The sequence below is a fragment of the Micropterus dolomieu genome, linkage group LG17 (assembly GCF_021292245.1).
Source record: "Micropterus dolomieu isolate WLL.071019.BEF.003 ecotype Adirondacks linkage group LG17, ASM2129224v1, whole genome shotgun sequence".
Taxonomy (NCBI): domain Eukaryota; kingdom Metazoa; phylum Chordata; class Actinopteri; order Centrarchiformes; family Centrarchidae; genus Micropterus; species Micropterus dolomieu.
In genome coordinates this window covers 31,785,165-31,801,019 of record NC_060166.1, presented here as the reverse complement: position 1 = coordinate 31,801,019, position 15,855 = coordinate 31,785,165, and the positions used below count along the sequence as shown (strand labels likewise).

Sequence of the window (15,855 nt, the reverse complement as noted above, 5' to 3'; positions counted from 1 at the left end):
CTGCTCTTCAAGGAGACACTCCACCTGACTAGACTACCTGAGCAATGTGTCAAGTGAAGTGAAGGTCAATGTGAAGTTAGGAAAGAGTGGGCTTCAATTAATTTATCACATTTGACCATGCCTGTGTGTAGCTGAACCACAGAACACCATGCTGTTAGGTTATGGCATAAAAAAGGCTGGCTTTGTTGCCGGATGTGGGAAAAACATCCAATAGAATCTAAAAAAAGCACAGGAAGGAAACTGGGGGTGGGGTGGCAGTGAGTAGCAATGGGGGTGTGGTGGTAGAGAGTGGGAGTGAGAAAGGAATGTTCTCTTCACTCTCTTTCTCCTTCTTGTTATCATGCATATGCACACATAATAACCCCACTTTCTCACTAAGAGCTATGAAAAGAATGCAGCATAACAGTTTTAATCAAAAGGGTAGGAGAATGAGCCTTTACTTGCTTAATGATGGTTTGCCATCAATTTAAAAGAACAAGTCAGCCCAATAAAATTTAAAGGGGCCCTATTGCAGGAACCATTCCATCTGACTACAGTGCGTGATTAAGTGGTTTTTTTAGGCATCTTCAACATTTTGTCAAGAGAAATCTTGCAAACAACACCACTGATCATATTTTTTCATCTTACCAACATTACAGAATTTGGTTTTGTATGGTCTTATGCGCTGCTTACAGTAATACTTCTCATTCTTTGGAGAGACTGATACAGTGGAGAACTGATGCAGACGAGGTGAATAATTAAGTGATTAATGATCATTGAGAGGCAGCACTTGACCTAACACAGCCCTCCTTATGCCAGATATCGTCTGATATGACGTAGCTTTGTTTTAAAGGGTCCACTTCACTGGCATAGCTTTAATCAAAGTTGACTCTGGTGTAGACCACTTATGCCCTGGATTTAAAGGCCACCCAGTAGAATACACATGTACAATGCTTACACGTGTTTTCTAAAGATATTGTGCCTTATTTGGATATATTCCACAAGCCCTCTTAAAAGCAGCTCCCATGTAGTTATAGGATTTACCTCCTTAATTGCTTTAAGACTCATTCTCATCTGGTAGAGGCAACCTGGCTTTACCAGATGGATTAAACATACTTTGTACTTTTTGAGAGTGGAGAAAATGAGATAAAAACTTAAAGGGGCAAAAACAACAATTTAGGAGAATACAACACCACAAAATACAGTCTCAAAAATTACAATAGTAAACAAAACCTCTCTGCCAAAGTGACAATAGTAGATAGTATTCATTACTATTGCATAGCAGGGGTTTACATTTTTCCGGTTACTCAGTATATTTGTCTGAGACTTATGGATAACAGTCTTCTACAGCTGCCATAAATGTTAAGCAAATCACACAACATGAAGTCAAGAATGTTATTTCCTGCTACGCAATTTCTGCGTGAGACTCCATGTTACTGCTCATTACTGTTCATGTAGCCTAATCCGTTCATGGCAGGTAAACAGATTCCTCTCACTTGTCATGCAAAGAGCACATCGTTTACATTGTAAAACATGATGCATGTTTCATTACATTTTAGAATGATCTGTTTCTGTTTATGGGTTTGATCATCTTCCTCTACTTAACGTTTGTCATACACCTTCCAATAAAGCAAAGTTACAGCATGTGAACGCTAACACTCACCTCACATGGAAGTTTGCGTCATTTTAATTGGAGGACCTGCTGTTTGTGGCTAATCAAGATCTATTATTATTAAACTATTACACTATTACATTTTTTATTACATCTGCAGGTAGGAATTTTGTCTTACGAAAAATAGCCTTTAACTAAACATTTTGTACATATTAGAACAAAGAGCAGTACTTGTAACCACAGCCATGGTATATTTTAAATCAAAACAATCAAATCAGTAAGCAGATAGATTTCCAATATGTCATAATCAGCACAAGCTGAAATTAGTCTAAAATAGCCACAGTAGCAGGTACACAGTACCTGCATGGTCTAGTCACTGTAGGCCTGCTTCATATTAAACCCAGATTGTAGATGATTCGACAGGACAGATAAAGACCAGAGATCCTCCCCTGGTTTCACCTCCCATGTGTGCTGTAGATACAACAGCAGTGTCTGTGTGCCTCAAGGCAAGGTGGAGAGAGAGCAGGCGCCAGAGCATAGCTCAGCACCGTGACACCTCACCACAGCAGAGCACTAACACAAACATTCCAGCTGCCACTTCTCAGCCTTATTGCCAGAGCTGAGGCAAGAAACAAGACCATCTATGTTCCACCTCTACAACCATATCATATGCTCCAGGCTGATCTAGCAGTCTGAAACATTTGGATTAGGATTTGACAGTTGTGGGAAGGCTGATACAGCACCAATACCTATATTTTGTAAGCAGCTTATAACTGTGATTGATTATTTAGGTAATTTAAATCTGACCTTGTTCATGCCCAAAAATGACAAGGATGTAGTAGTTCCCTGAGATTTCTACACTTAGAAAGTTGGGAAAGCCTCTGAAAGTGATACCATTAAAGGGACATTGAACTTTATTAGAACTTTTATTTACTATTATTACAAATTTGTTAGAATATTACTGTACTCATCTGTGGTCATCGCAGGATCGCTACAATGAAGTCCGACTGGGCAAGAAATGAGAGGTCAAATGATCAGACTACAATAAGCCAAAACAGACAGATTATGTACCATTTTGTTGTAAAGCTGTAAATGAACATACCTGGAATGTTTTTAATAATCCCTTATTGCATAGGAAAATAGTGTGTGCACACAACTAAGGCAAAATAGGTCACAGTTAAATTGTGAACTGACAATTTAGGTAATAATTCTACAGTTTGCCTTTGTTTTCTCCTCCGAATAAATTGTCTAACCTGGGTGTTCGTTTTAAACCTGTCTGATGGTCTGAACACTCATTTTTCTTGCCCAGTCTCCCTCCTTTTTGAGCAATGATGTCATATTACCAGATATCAGCAATTATCTTTTTCAAAACCAACCATGAAAGCAATTGCCAAAACTATGAAAATAAGATCCAAGATATAATGAACTGGAAAAATCCTTTAAAGTCTCCACTGAAACCCAAACTAATTATATAGTTGAAATCAGCTGGCAGCTCCATAAGGCAGGGTGACGCAGTAATGCCATCCATTGCCCGCCACATTGGCCTGCAATGATTTAAGTAGTTAGCTTAACCAACCTGAAATGATCTAATATTTAATAAAACAGCAATTTAGGCTCAGTATGTGTAGGCTTAGTACATGATCATATTAGAGGAGAGAACAGCATTCACCTGGTGTGCTTTGCCACATGTAGTTATTGTCACAGCTCAGACAGAGAAAGTGGTATGCAAATCAAACGCTTTTTCTTCAGAAGGAAAGAAGAGGAAGAAAAGGAGATGCCAAGGACTAGAGACAAAAAAACTGTAATAATGTCTACTTGTGCTGAATTTGCTATTAGCTCCTGACATTAATTTCTAAAACATGTCAGCAACATTTCAGACATGCAACGTTGTCTATGCCAACTATGTTTGTAACTTTCACCTATCATGTATTTCACATCCACAGTGTTCCCCCAAGGACAACTGTAGCAAAGTACTGAACATTACTCGCGATGCAAATGGAGCTGAACTATGACTTAGACCCCAGAGAACAGGAGCAGGAGGGAGAGAAGAGAAGAAAAAGTGAATCCTTGTGCCTCTTTTCAGCTCTCTGCAACTCTGGAGCCTGGGAACTTCAGCAGCTTGGCCAGGCTCTGAGAAATATCCTGAGCTGTAATGTAAACATGTCTGAACTCTGATCTAGCGTGGCCCTCCCCTCCCCCCTCCCAATTTAACCCGGCATTCTGTGCAAGGGGTTTGCCAGTGACATCAGGAGCCCACTTTCTCATTTCCTGAGCAGGGTAATGACCCTGAGGAGAATAGGCTGTTTGAAGTCCTACAAATAAAGCTGCTTTGCTGTGAACCCAATTGTTCCTCAGCAGAAGAGCGTGATGGCTGATTACATTTGGGCTTTGAATGGTTTTGTCTTATAAATCGATCTTGTTGTGAACCTATAAAGCCATGTCAGGCTGGAGTAAAGAATTTCAGCAAGGTGAAGACAGTCGTTATGCTAACATGGTAACACATAAGTGGACATCCACACCCAGTTCTCCAGTGGCAACTGTGATATTCAGATCTGTTTACAACAGCAGCTACATCAGACATAGCTGGTTGTCAGAATAGTGTGAGAACAGTTATAGATAAGCTCCTGTTTATCTAAGCATCACACAACTGTCAGCTCTAAAACAAAACCTTCATAGTTGTCAAGTTAGTGCACAACAGGAATGCAAATAACGAACAGAAACCATTAATACTGGGTTAAAGGAGTTCATATTTTCTTGGCAAGGTTGTAAACAAGGCAGCAAAGTACAGCTTGTGTTTCAGTTTACATGCAAATTGTTTGTCCCCTCAATTCACCTTCCATGCACTGCACATAAAATACACCTGAACATGCATGTTCCCACAGGGTTCCAGTTTCAGCACTGGGTAGCAAAGCACTTGCGGAAAGACACTCCAAGGCACAAGCCCCCCCCCCCCCATTTTTTTTTCCTCTCACACAATCCTGCCCTCTCTTCAATTAACTCAAGCAGGAAAAACCTGACAAACCTCAAAGAGCTCTCAGCAGAACAAATCACATCAGGCATGAACGGATACTTCAACCAGGCCCCTCAGAAGATATAGATGTACATAAACATAGTCCTTTCTTGCCAAGTGATTGCCCCAAGCTTCACATATATTTCTACGTCTAAATTACAGATGATGAAAAACCATGAAAAAACACGCTTCTTAGTCAAATGGATTTAGAAGTTATGACAGAGCACTAATATATTAGTCATCCTAAAATTCCCCATTGACTTCATGGCACAGATGAGATGTTTTGTGTCTTGAGGTCCACATAATGCTCGAAATTCAAACAAAGTGCTGGCAACAACGGGAAGCTTGCTAAAAGCACAAATCAACAACAAAGGGATACAGTGGGGACTCTCTAATCCAACCCCCTTGGGAATGGAGGTATTTCAACCCAGTGAATTGTTCACTTGGATGAAACACTGAATAGTGGGGTAATTCATATTCAAAACATGAAACAAGTATCTACGCATATTCCGAAAAGTCTGTTGCAGAGTCTAATTTGCAGATGGAGGATCAGCAATTTTGTGCAGTTAATTTGGAACTCATTTTCCTATAAGATGAACTTTTCGCAGGTTAGAATTTGAGATAAATATATATCAGCACATGTAAGGCTCCGATGAACTTATTTATGGACATTTATTTATATAAGAACTTACTATTTTCTTACTGACTAATTTGTAGATTAGTTTGTTTTCAATTATTATATTAATCATTCAATGGTCCAAAATGTCCCAGAGACATTTTGTGTCTTCCAATTGCTTCATAATGTTGTTTACAGTCCAAAACAACAAACCCCAGAATATTATATCTACAGTAACATCAAACTGCAAATTCTCACGTTTGAGAAGATTACTTTTCTGTTGATCAAGTATATGATCAATCAATTAATTGTTTCAGCACTAGACACATAATATTTTTTATAATGTGAGAAAAAACAATGCCAGACACATTGTTTATAATTATTTTTTTCCCCTTAATGTCTTGCTTTGATCACTCATAGAGCCGAGTCCATTCCATGGACTTGAGGCTGCAATAAGGGTGTGATGGATTTATCTGATGGATTTCTTGTATCTTAATGTTACCAGGGATTTTGTTGGTGTATTTTTCCATCCCTTTCTGACCAGACAAAGAGCACCTATTACCACTGGTATTGTTGTGGTGTTCATCCCCCACATTATTTCAATTTCAATCCCCATATTGTTATATTTGGAGAGTTTTTCTGTGGTCTTCAGAGAGGTTGTTCAGTGGGGACAGACATGTTAATGAGCAGACAAGTTTTCTACTTCTTGTCCTTCACTACTATGTCGGGTCTTGTGGCCTTGGTTTCTTTATCAGTTTGAATTGGCATGTCCCAGATTATAGTAGCTTCATCATTGTCTATTACAGTTGATGGCTCATGCTCATAGTCTTTGTCCTTTACTTTGATGTTGTAATGCTTACAGATTGCCCAATGGAGCTATGTTGCTGCTTTGTTGTGTTGTTGTATATATTCTGTTTGGACAAGTACCATCTTTCAAAATTTTATTCCAATAAAAGTTGGTCTTAATGTGTTGGTCTTGAGCAGCAATACTAAACCCTTCTGTTTCAGATTGTCGGCCAGCTGTACTTAACCATCAGTTTGTTTGGGCTTGATCTGCATCTTTGTCGTGAACTCGCTTCGGGTATTGTCCGTGTAGAGGTTTTCCTTACCATTTACTCTTTAGCTGTTCTAGGGCTTGTTGTTTGGCCTTCACTTTTTTCCTCTGGGTGTTGTTGGTGGCTGGCTTGTTTTTCGTGATTTCAATTTCTGGTGTATTGAGTTCTCTTTTGTATTTCACAGCTTCATGGTGTGCTGATAATGTTTTCTTCGTTCTTTTATGGTTTGTATCGCTTTCATTGCTTCCCAGGAAACTCAACAAACGTAACCTATTGGCCTCAGGTGAAGATACCAACGATGGTCGTTCAGTCTTGGCCATGGGTAGTCCTAACGACTGTAACGACTGTCATTACAGCAACCAGGAGCACTAACGAACCATCAGTATCAACGATCCTGGCTAACGACCCCACTGAGGTTAAATAGCTGAGTTTCCCTACCAGTCAGTCAGAACTGAAGAAGTCCTTTGGATGAGGGACGAAACGTCTTCCAGTATATTCAACCAAGTCCAGTTGCCCTTGACTTTAACCTTCGTTGGATATTTATGGTTTGTAGCAATCATAAGAAGACTGTCCTGTTTGGTGTTCAAGTATGTGTCTCATCTCAATTTGGATAAGGCCACTACCACCTGATGTTCTTGGGATGTAAAGCCTATCCACATCTGCTTTAGGGAGGTGCATTTTTTCATCTGTCAGCAGTTTTCTACACAATATAAATTAGTAAATTAGACACATAAAAACAACACAACCTGCACCGCCAGGGAGAAGATGTTGCAAGGTTGATGCTGATCATGGATTTTGTACAATGTTAACATGGTGTCTGAAGGTAAAGCTGTTACCTTGCAAGCTGTGCTAGCGGACCACAGCCAAGAACAGCAACCAGACGTCTTTGGAGAAAAGGCTTTTAACCTGAGACGGGCAGTATTTCCAATACAAATACAGGCTAAATTTACCCTTAAGGCCATATGTATACCTCATACATCAGCAGAACAGACCTGGCCCACCTGGACTGGCAGTGGCCCATGTTCCTCTGAGCATGTACACACTTATATTGTATCATCCTTTGAAGACAAAGGATTTGATGGGTCTACTACATGATTTCGGCAGCACTCTTCAAAGACAGATACAGCCTTTCCATAGGCTGCTGAATAAAACATGAGGCGTGTGCGCCAGGGTGGGTTGTGTATGTCTTTCTGTGTGATGGGGAGGGATGAGGGGGTTCTTAAGACACCATTACTAGAGATACTGTATAACAGATTATCCATGAATGCCTTTGATTTGACACACATCCTCACTGCCCGGCTGGGTGTCTGGAAACTTCTGTCTTCCCTGATTCACATGTTCTTTGTTTTCTGATTTTTAAGGGTTTTTTTCTATGCGTGTTGTTTGGTAGCATGGAACTTGTTAACAAAATCTAAATTAGTCCAGAAAAGTATAAAACTGTGCTCATTTCAGAATGAGGAGGCAATGCAAATCTTGCCAGGTACAGAGATGTCCCAGATTCACAGAACACTATTTCGAACATGCTGCTGCTGCTTCTGCATGAAACCACATTTGCTGAGCCTTGTCTTTTTAAGTCAAATTATACTGGATGTACTTTTTTCCCTACCGAGATACCATTAAATGTATCATCCAATCAAAACATGATAATTTTTTTAATTAATATCATCAACTTACATACTTACAGTGCATAATTAAATCTGTTCCAGCCCAATGGGTCATCTTAACAGAAGGGGATGTATATAATCAAACTCTGTTATCTGACAGTTTTACTGTTCTCCATCATTGATTAATATAACTTACATTTATGAAAGCTTGTATTGTACATGCAGCCAGTGTCTCATGTCTTTTCCTGGATAAATCCAGTGGTACACAGGAAGTGATACATGTTTTCTGGCATCATCAGTATTGTTTGAAGGTGGTTTATCGGCAACAGCTACCAGAGAAGGAAACAAAAACAAAAAAACAGTTTGATCTCCTGAAGGTAGTGAGAAGCAGCACTACAATGATTGCTCAGCACTAAAGATGTCCTCAAAATAAAACCGAGAATTCCTTAGAAAACCACTTAAAATTTCATTTGACATATTTGGACATCATCACACTAGAACTACTGATTTGTTGAAAATCCTGGCTTACGCCATAATGACATTGGATAATATTAAAAGCTGCAGTTTATAAGATAAAAATACAGTCTCTATAATATCTTTAGTAAATGTAATCATTAACTCAAATGGGATTGAAAAATAAAGCTCCTTTGAGAAATGTCAGTCATCAGTGAACTTTGTTTTGTGCCACTTAAATATCTGGTGTCTGGGATACCAAAGAGAAGCTTGTTGAAGCTTGTATTCCTCTCTCCCTCGAGGACATAGCAATCATGATCACAAAACATACGTGTAGCTAAGTTGTTTAGAAAGCATGTACGCTGACGTTAACATAAAACTATGTTTACTGGCCAATAGAGACATTCATTTCATGCACAATTTAGCCAAAACATGATACAGTAGCTATTAACTAAGTCAGAACCAACATACTGTCCAAACAAATGTCTTCCACAGGCAGTAATTTCCTGAAAACTGACAGCCACAGCATTAGTCTTGTGAGTGATTTTAACCTACCACTTCCCCTTCCTTTAAGAAAAGCTGTGCTTACGTAGTTGGTGCTAAAAATTTATGAACTGTCCTCGACTAGGACTGTGGAATGTCCAGAACATTATGTTACATGGCCCTAACTTTTATTACATAAGTCGGTAAATCTGACTGATGTGTATCAGCAAAAAGCCACTGTCATGTTTCTCTGAGCAAAATGTAATGATGATTCCTTCTTTTAGTTAATGTTGTGTCAATTAGCAACACAGAAACATATGGATGGAGAAGGCAGAATACTTCCTGAAATTAATCTGGAAACACTTGAGCAAATGTCATCAAATGACTCCTAAATTCAATCACATTCCACAGCATATTTTACTATCATGCCGGCGGGTATCATTTAGTGAAATTATATCTATGGTGGATTGTGAATGGGGGATAATGCATTTATATCGACACAAAGTCTATAATTACTCAAATCTTTCGACATTTTACAGTTTACACCATTTGTTCACAGTATTATACTCTCATCCAGTTACGGTCCAGTATTGCGAACTCTACTAGACTAAACTACTTTGAAATCATAATAAAAATAGCATATCTAAAAAACATCATGAAAACAGAACACTGTGACATTTATTACATTCAAAATTTAGGTGATTTTGTTATAAAAACTAGCATTTAAATACATATTCCACACTGAAAAAATGACATGCATAAGTACAATTTGATTGTGGCTGTGTTTAAACCATTTCTTGGAATGAGCACTAATCCCAAATAGAAGGAGGAGATTAACAGATGGCTTTACTACAGTATATGGAGGCCTATCTTAATGTCTTTTAATCAGAGCACTATGAGATGCTCTACTCATCTTACAGCTACAGTCTACACAATGAGACAAGCTTAATCACATCAGGCTTACAGTGTGGTCGTGCTGTCAATAAACAGCACCCGCAGCGGTTTCAGTCCTGACTAGAGGGGACTTAAGTAATTCAGCTTTTAGACCAACTGACAGCCAGATACTCCAAAAAGAAAAACGTCAGTCCTCCCATGACAACATGGAAGCGATCTGTGGGATGAACATGGATCTTTGCTGCATCCACAGGGTTGGGTAAAGCTGTGGGCTTCAATGTGGGTGGCCCCCATGGACCTGGGCTAATTGTTTCACATCATGGCCGAGCCAGGCTGAGATCAGACCACTGGCAGCTCTGATTCAGGCAAATCAACAGCCAAACAGGGTATGCCAGGAAGCACTTACAGTGCACACCCCACCCCACACTCATGCACACACTCTTCATCCATCATACATGACAACAAGAGAGTAAAATTAATTACTTTTTCTCCGTGCTATTTGAGCTGCCAATCCACTGGTCAGTTGGTAGTTGTAGTTACCTCAGTGACAATAAATTAGGTGAAAAAGAGGTGTGATTTTTCTGTTTCATTGTCAGCATTCGGCAGTCATGTTGGCTGAACAAAAAGTACTTCAAATGTAAATACAACAAGATTTCACACAAATATTACACTTTCAGAATCCTGTTTTGACCTTTTGTCCAAGGTGCTGCAATTGCACCAAATAACACATAAAGCTTAAGTATACTGGTATTCCCTCTTTATTGGACAGCCTATGGTAGATACAAGAAACATAAGGAGAGAAAGGAGGATGACATGAAGACAAAGTTCTTCGATCAGATTCAAACTAGGGACATTGCATGCTTATGGTTCATCTTTCAGACTAGGATGCCTCACGCTCTGGCTGCTGTTGTGTGGTGGACACAAAGAGTCGCAAGTGGGCAAACACAACAGGCAAATACATCAGCACACTATGAGTACACGCTGCTCTAGACCTGTAGTTACCAGATCTATCACTAGAACAAGACTGGGAAATAACAAAATCCTCCCAGTGCACACAGGACTGTTAATCACCAAGCATCCCTCGCCTACTGCTTTTTCAAGGTCTGTTTGACATAAAGTAAACATGTGCAGGAAATGTATTCAGTGGCTCTAAACATTTATATGGGGGCCTTGTGCTGAACTGTTTCATGGCCAGCACATCTTTCAAGAAGATGCTTAGTGAGCCATTTGTTAAATGCATGATAATAGGGCATGACAATGCATGGCATGCTATGTGCCGTGAGGCTGAATCAGTGTTTGTTAAGCCTTTAGTTTGTGTACTCACTATCTGTATTGTTGATAGACAAATATGATGGTTTCTGGATCCTGATCTGATGAAACTGAACGTCTGTACATTGTTATATAGGGCTAATATCTTGTAAGCTCTACTCTGACCTATTTCTTTGCTGAATGTATTTACTGATACAGGTATGAATGCAAGATTGAAAAACTGGTTTTGAAAAAACATTATCTAAAATATGAATATCCAAAAGCTTTCAATGAGTTCAAGCATTACTAAAAATCATTTTCTTGAGTTGTTGGATAAGTAAGATCTCATCTCTTCTTTCCCATTTCTCCAATTTCATCTAAAAGAATATCCTTTGTTAATCTGGTCTCAATGAGCACCCTTGTTAAGTGCTGCTCACTTTGCACTCCCAGCCAGTCATAATCCATTGTGTTGTTTGCCCCTCACTTGGTGTACATTTCCATTGCAAATTCCAATGTGAACAGTCAATAACATGCACAGATGTGGCCATTGTAGAGGCCTTACTTTTTAATTCAGAAGAATAGTATGATGAGCTACTACTGCACCCCAGGAAATATTTGAAACACAAGTTGTAATCTTTATAGCCATGGATTATTTGAAAAATACATGTTTTAAGCTGCTGGTTCCAAAAGTTATTCTACCCTTTAATCAATTTGAATAAATTCAAAAAAGAACTCTCTGCAGTATTAATGCTCGATAGATACAGTAGAAATGCATTAAGGGGATTTCTGCAATGGCTGCTGTTCTGCTTCATCCAATCATCATGAGTCGTGAAAAACATATTAACCTCAGGGTTGATAAAAACATGTACGCCAGGACTTCATTTCCTCCTCACCATCTTGCTGCACTCATCAGTTTTATGTAGAACACGCTACTCGAGAGTCAACATCAGTAAAAATGAAATACTACATGATAATGATGTTCCCTGACCTCTTTTAGACAGTCAATATAATCCATGATGTTGTTGTGTCTTGCCTCTCGTCATGTCCTACGGCTATACTGTAGCTAACAGCGTGAAAACTAAATATGTGGAAAGCTAGAAAGCTAAACTGCACTTTATATTAGTACTATAAATCATGGACAAAATCTTGATGAAGGCTAATACAGTTGCATGACATCTAATGGAGGCTATGCCGTGCCGAATTCCAGTGATGACAATAAATGAACTGACAGAACAATCATTGCTGTCCTTTTAAGGCTTTACTGGAACAAAATATTACGTTGTTTATTTTTCCATCCACCATCTCAAGGAAATCTACAGCAGGAACATCTGCAAACTTTCACCTTTTTGACATATTGAAATGCTGCTTGGGAAATAATTCATAGTCTAGATGCTGAACTCCCTCATGCCCAATGAAAGAAAACAAGAAAATAAATCTCACATCTCACTGGCTGTACCCTTAACAGATGCCATACAGGAAGTCAGTCCTATCAGCACTAGCGGGCACACAGAAAGCCCTGCTGTATGTCATAGTTAAGTGTCCCTTTGCTATGTTCTTTGGGAGGCTCTGTTGTTGAAGGAGAATATGCAAACTATTCTGTTCTTTTTTTTCCAATATCCTTCATTATGAGGGTTCTCAAAATTTGCAAAATGAGCATTGAAACTACTCCAAATAAGGATAAATATAGAATCCCACAGAAACAAACAAAAAACCACTCTCTTGTTAGGAAACTCTTTGAGAAACCCTGTTCAATGACAGGTAGCATATTCTTGAACATTTACTAATTCATGTGACATAAAAGAAACTGAATAATCTGTACTGAAAAATGACTTAAGTGCATATTAAATGGGTTAAACAAGCCAAAGAATGCATCTGCATCACTCTATTTGGATCAGCAGCATTGCTAATATGCTGAGATGATTCGCACTATCTACAAAACATCCCCATGGCCCAATGACCCCAAAACCATTTCCTCTGAATTGATTGCTTTGCAAACAAGCCTTGTAATTCTGTATCATCCCATCTACTTCAAGAGCCCCTTTAATCAGCAAAGTCAGGAACCTAGTTGTTGAACCTAGTTGGAACCTGAACTTGTTTTAAACACTTCTAGACTGATCAGGATTTGGTTGACTTGTAAGATTGGACAGAACCATAGCTGTTCATCAAGAGTCACAGCAGAGTAATGCTTGAGTAATTGGTAGAAGCACTACTTAATACATAATCACTACAGCTCTCAGATTGGCACCATACCTCACCATGTAGACCAAATGCTTAATCTCTCATGGTCTGAGTTTGTTGTCCTGTAAGTTTAGGCAGAACTTTAACTATGTGCTAACTAAGTAACATATCACCACCTCCATCATCACCAAACGGGGTCCCACCAAAACTCACCGCTATGCGCGTGGAAATCTTCTGCTCGCCCTCAGCGCCCTTTTGCTCTCCATTGGCCCTGCTGTAGTCTGGTGGTTGCTGGTTCGATCCCCGGCTGCCCTTTGCCTTTCGGGTCCCTGGCCCTTGGTGGACTATGTTGAGTAGGTGAAGAGTACTCTCGTGCTCCCGGTCCGAGCTCTCAGCCTGACCCCTCTGGTAGCGATTCTCGCAGGTAGAGTGGTGCCTCCTGCACAGCTCTATGCGGGCACGCAAACGCTCCACTATGGCGTTGTGCAGCTGTGGCACAGCCGAGCCTCTGGAGGTGGCCACCACCGGCCCGTTGACGACCCCACCGGGCATAGTTCCTAAACCGACACCCAACATGGGTACGAATGCCCCCGTAGCAGACTGAGCAGGGGTCGCTTCTCCCATGCCCGCAGGTCCCCGACAAGTTTATCGAGACTGAGGTCCACTGAGCTTATAATGGACCACAGTACGGGCATGGAAGAAAACAAGATGATCCCATGTGGAAAGCAAAAAATACTATACTGCACGCACAAAGTCACTTGAGAGAAAGACAATGTAGCCTATGACCTTTGATAAAAGATACGATGCGCAATTATTGTGTCAAACTGATACGAAATGTTATAGCGATATGAAAGATAAAGAAACACTTGCCTACAGGCCTAAAGTAAAATACGATCACTAACTCATACTTTGTTCCACAAAAGCATTAAAAAGTCCCAGTGTAACTGAATTTTATTAGTGATTTCTTCCACAGGGGTGTTACTCTGTTAGCTTATAATTAAAACTGAAATTAGTTACAAACATGAAAGGCTCATGGAATCACAGCTGGAATGAATCAGCTCTTGCTCAACGACTCGACCTCTGCTCACAGATAAATTATATTCAATATGAATCTCTTAGATGATTCAAAACCATAGCACGCACAACTTCAGTTTCGATGGGTACATCTCTGGCACATTGTCAGCTTACTCTGTCTCAAATATGCACCACTTATTAAACAGTCAAAAAAGAGTAAGACTGCCAACTAAATCAAAGTGAGCGATTGGTCGCCAAAATAGGAGAATCTACAAACACACAAAATCCGCTAAACTTCAAGACTCACGGCATTTTTGTTTGGAAATTAGTCCTTTCTGCCTCTCTCTCTCTTTCCATCAGGAAAAGAACGATGTTGTTGCAAATTACAAGTCAAAAACCACGCAGTGTAAGCGCATGAAGCCGTTGCAAAACCGATTGAGATCCTACTCACATAGTCCATTGACAATCGTTTGTCCGTGTGGTGCACCGAGGCAATAGCGGAACTACAATACACAGACCCTCATTGTATTAACATTCCTCTTTTGACATGATACACTCATGGATGTAGCAGGGTCCAAATGCACACTCTAGTGGAGTGAAGAGGAAATTGCCCTCCATGGCGTGGACGGTGGTAGGACAGGTTAAGGATCCCCTTAATGTTTGTTAAATAATTACGTTAATGTTGCAGACACAATTAACCGATGAAGCAGTGGCAGATTTAGTAAGATAATTATGATTTAAAATATCTTCTTGCAGTGGTGTTAGAGATCTCTTGGTGTCTTGTGCTCTAGTAGAAGGTTGTAAAGGTGTCCTGTACATGTGGTGTGTAAGTGGATTCTAGAACAAAAGAATATGTCACAATAATTAACTAGAATATAACACACAATACAAATAATTAGTTTCCCGAATTTCCTATAAAACTAAGGCCCCAGTGTCAATGCAATATTGGGTAATAATTCATTTAAAATGAGAATAAATATAAAGTGAACAGCCAAACTATGATAAAAAGCATCCATTTGTTTGTGTGTAGAGCATTAACTTGTAAGATCTCACCACTATATACAGTTATTACACTAAGAAATATAAAACAACCCTGAAAATATACACTGAACAAAATTATAAACGCACACTTTTGTTTTTGCCCCCATTCATCATGAGCTGAACTCAAAGATGTAAGACTTTCTCTATGTACAAAAAAGGACTATTTCTCTCAAATATTGTTCACAAATCTGTCAAAATCTGTGTTAAATCTTTGTTTTGACTAGTTTTGGATCTCTGCCTTAGTTTGGACTTTGCCTGCCACTACTGCCTGTAAGAGTGAGTTTCTGCTTTTGTTTTCAATAAACCTGACAAACTGGAGCAGCACTCTCCAGTGTCTTGCGTCTGTCACTTGGCCAGTCCTGACAGTGTCTTGCCTTACTGTGTTTGCCAACATTTAAAAATGCAGAGAAAATCTAGACTACTTGGTACCTTTCACATTACAATATTGGTATGTAGTAGATGAAGACTGGATGCCAGCACACTAAGGGTTACAACCAGACAGGCATACTGACATTCACAGAGACAGGATGCATGTTTTTGTAAAGCAGAAGGAAACTGAAGCACCCAGAAGAAAACCACACAAACCGGGGGGGGGGGGGCATGCACACAGAAAGAGCCAAAGAGGAAAGCAGTCCTGTAAAAAACTGACTTGTCTTGCTGCCCTTTAA

At 39.6% G+C, this 15,855-nt stretch overlaps 1 protein-coding gene across 1 annotated transcript in view; it reads right to left on the bottom strand.

Annotated features, from left to right (window-relative positions):
• zmp:0000001236 (mastermind-like protein 2) overlaps window positions 1-14,819 on the bottom strand; it is a 35,574-nt gene extending 20,755 nt beyond the window's left edge. Inside the window, exon 1 of the mRNA XM_046073724.1 lies at window positions 13,346-14,819. Within this exon, the coding sequence (XP_045929680.1) occupies window positions 13,346-13,756 (411 nt within the window). The 5' untranslated portion in view covers window positions 13,757-14,819. The remainder of the gene's footprint in view (window positions 1-13,345) is intronic.
• Between the last annotated feature and the right edge of the window lie 1,036 nt (window positions 14,820-15,855).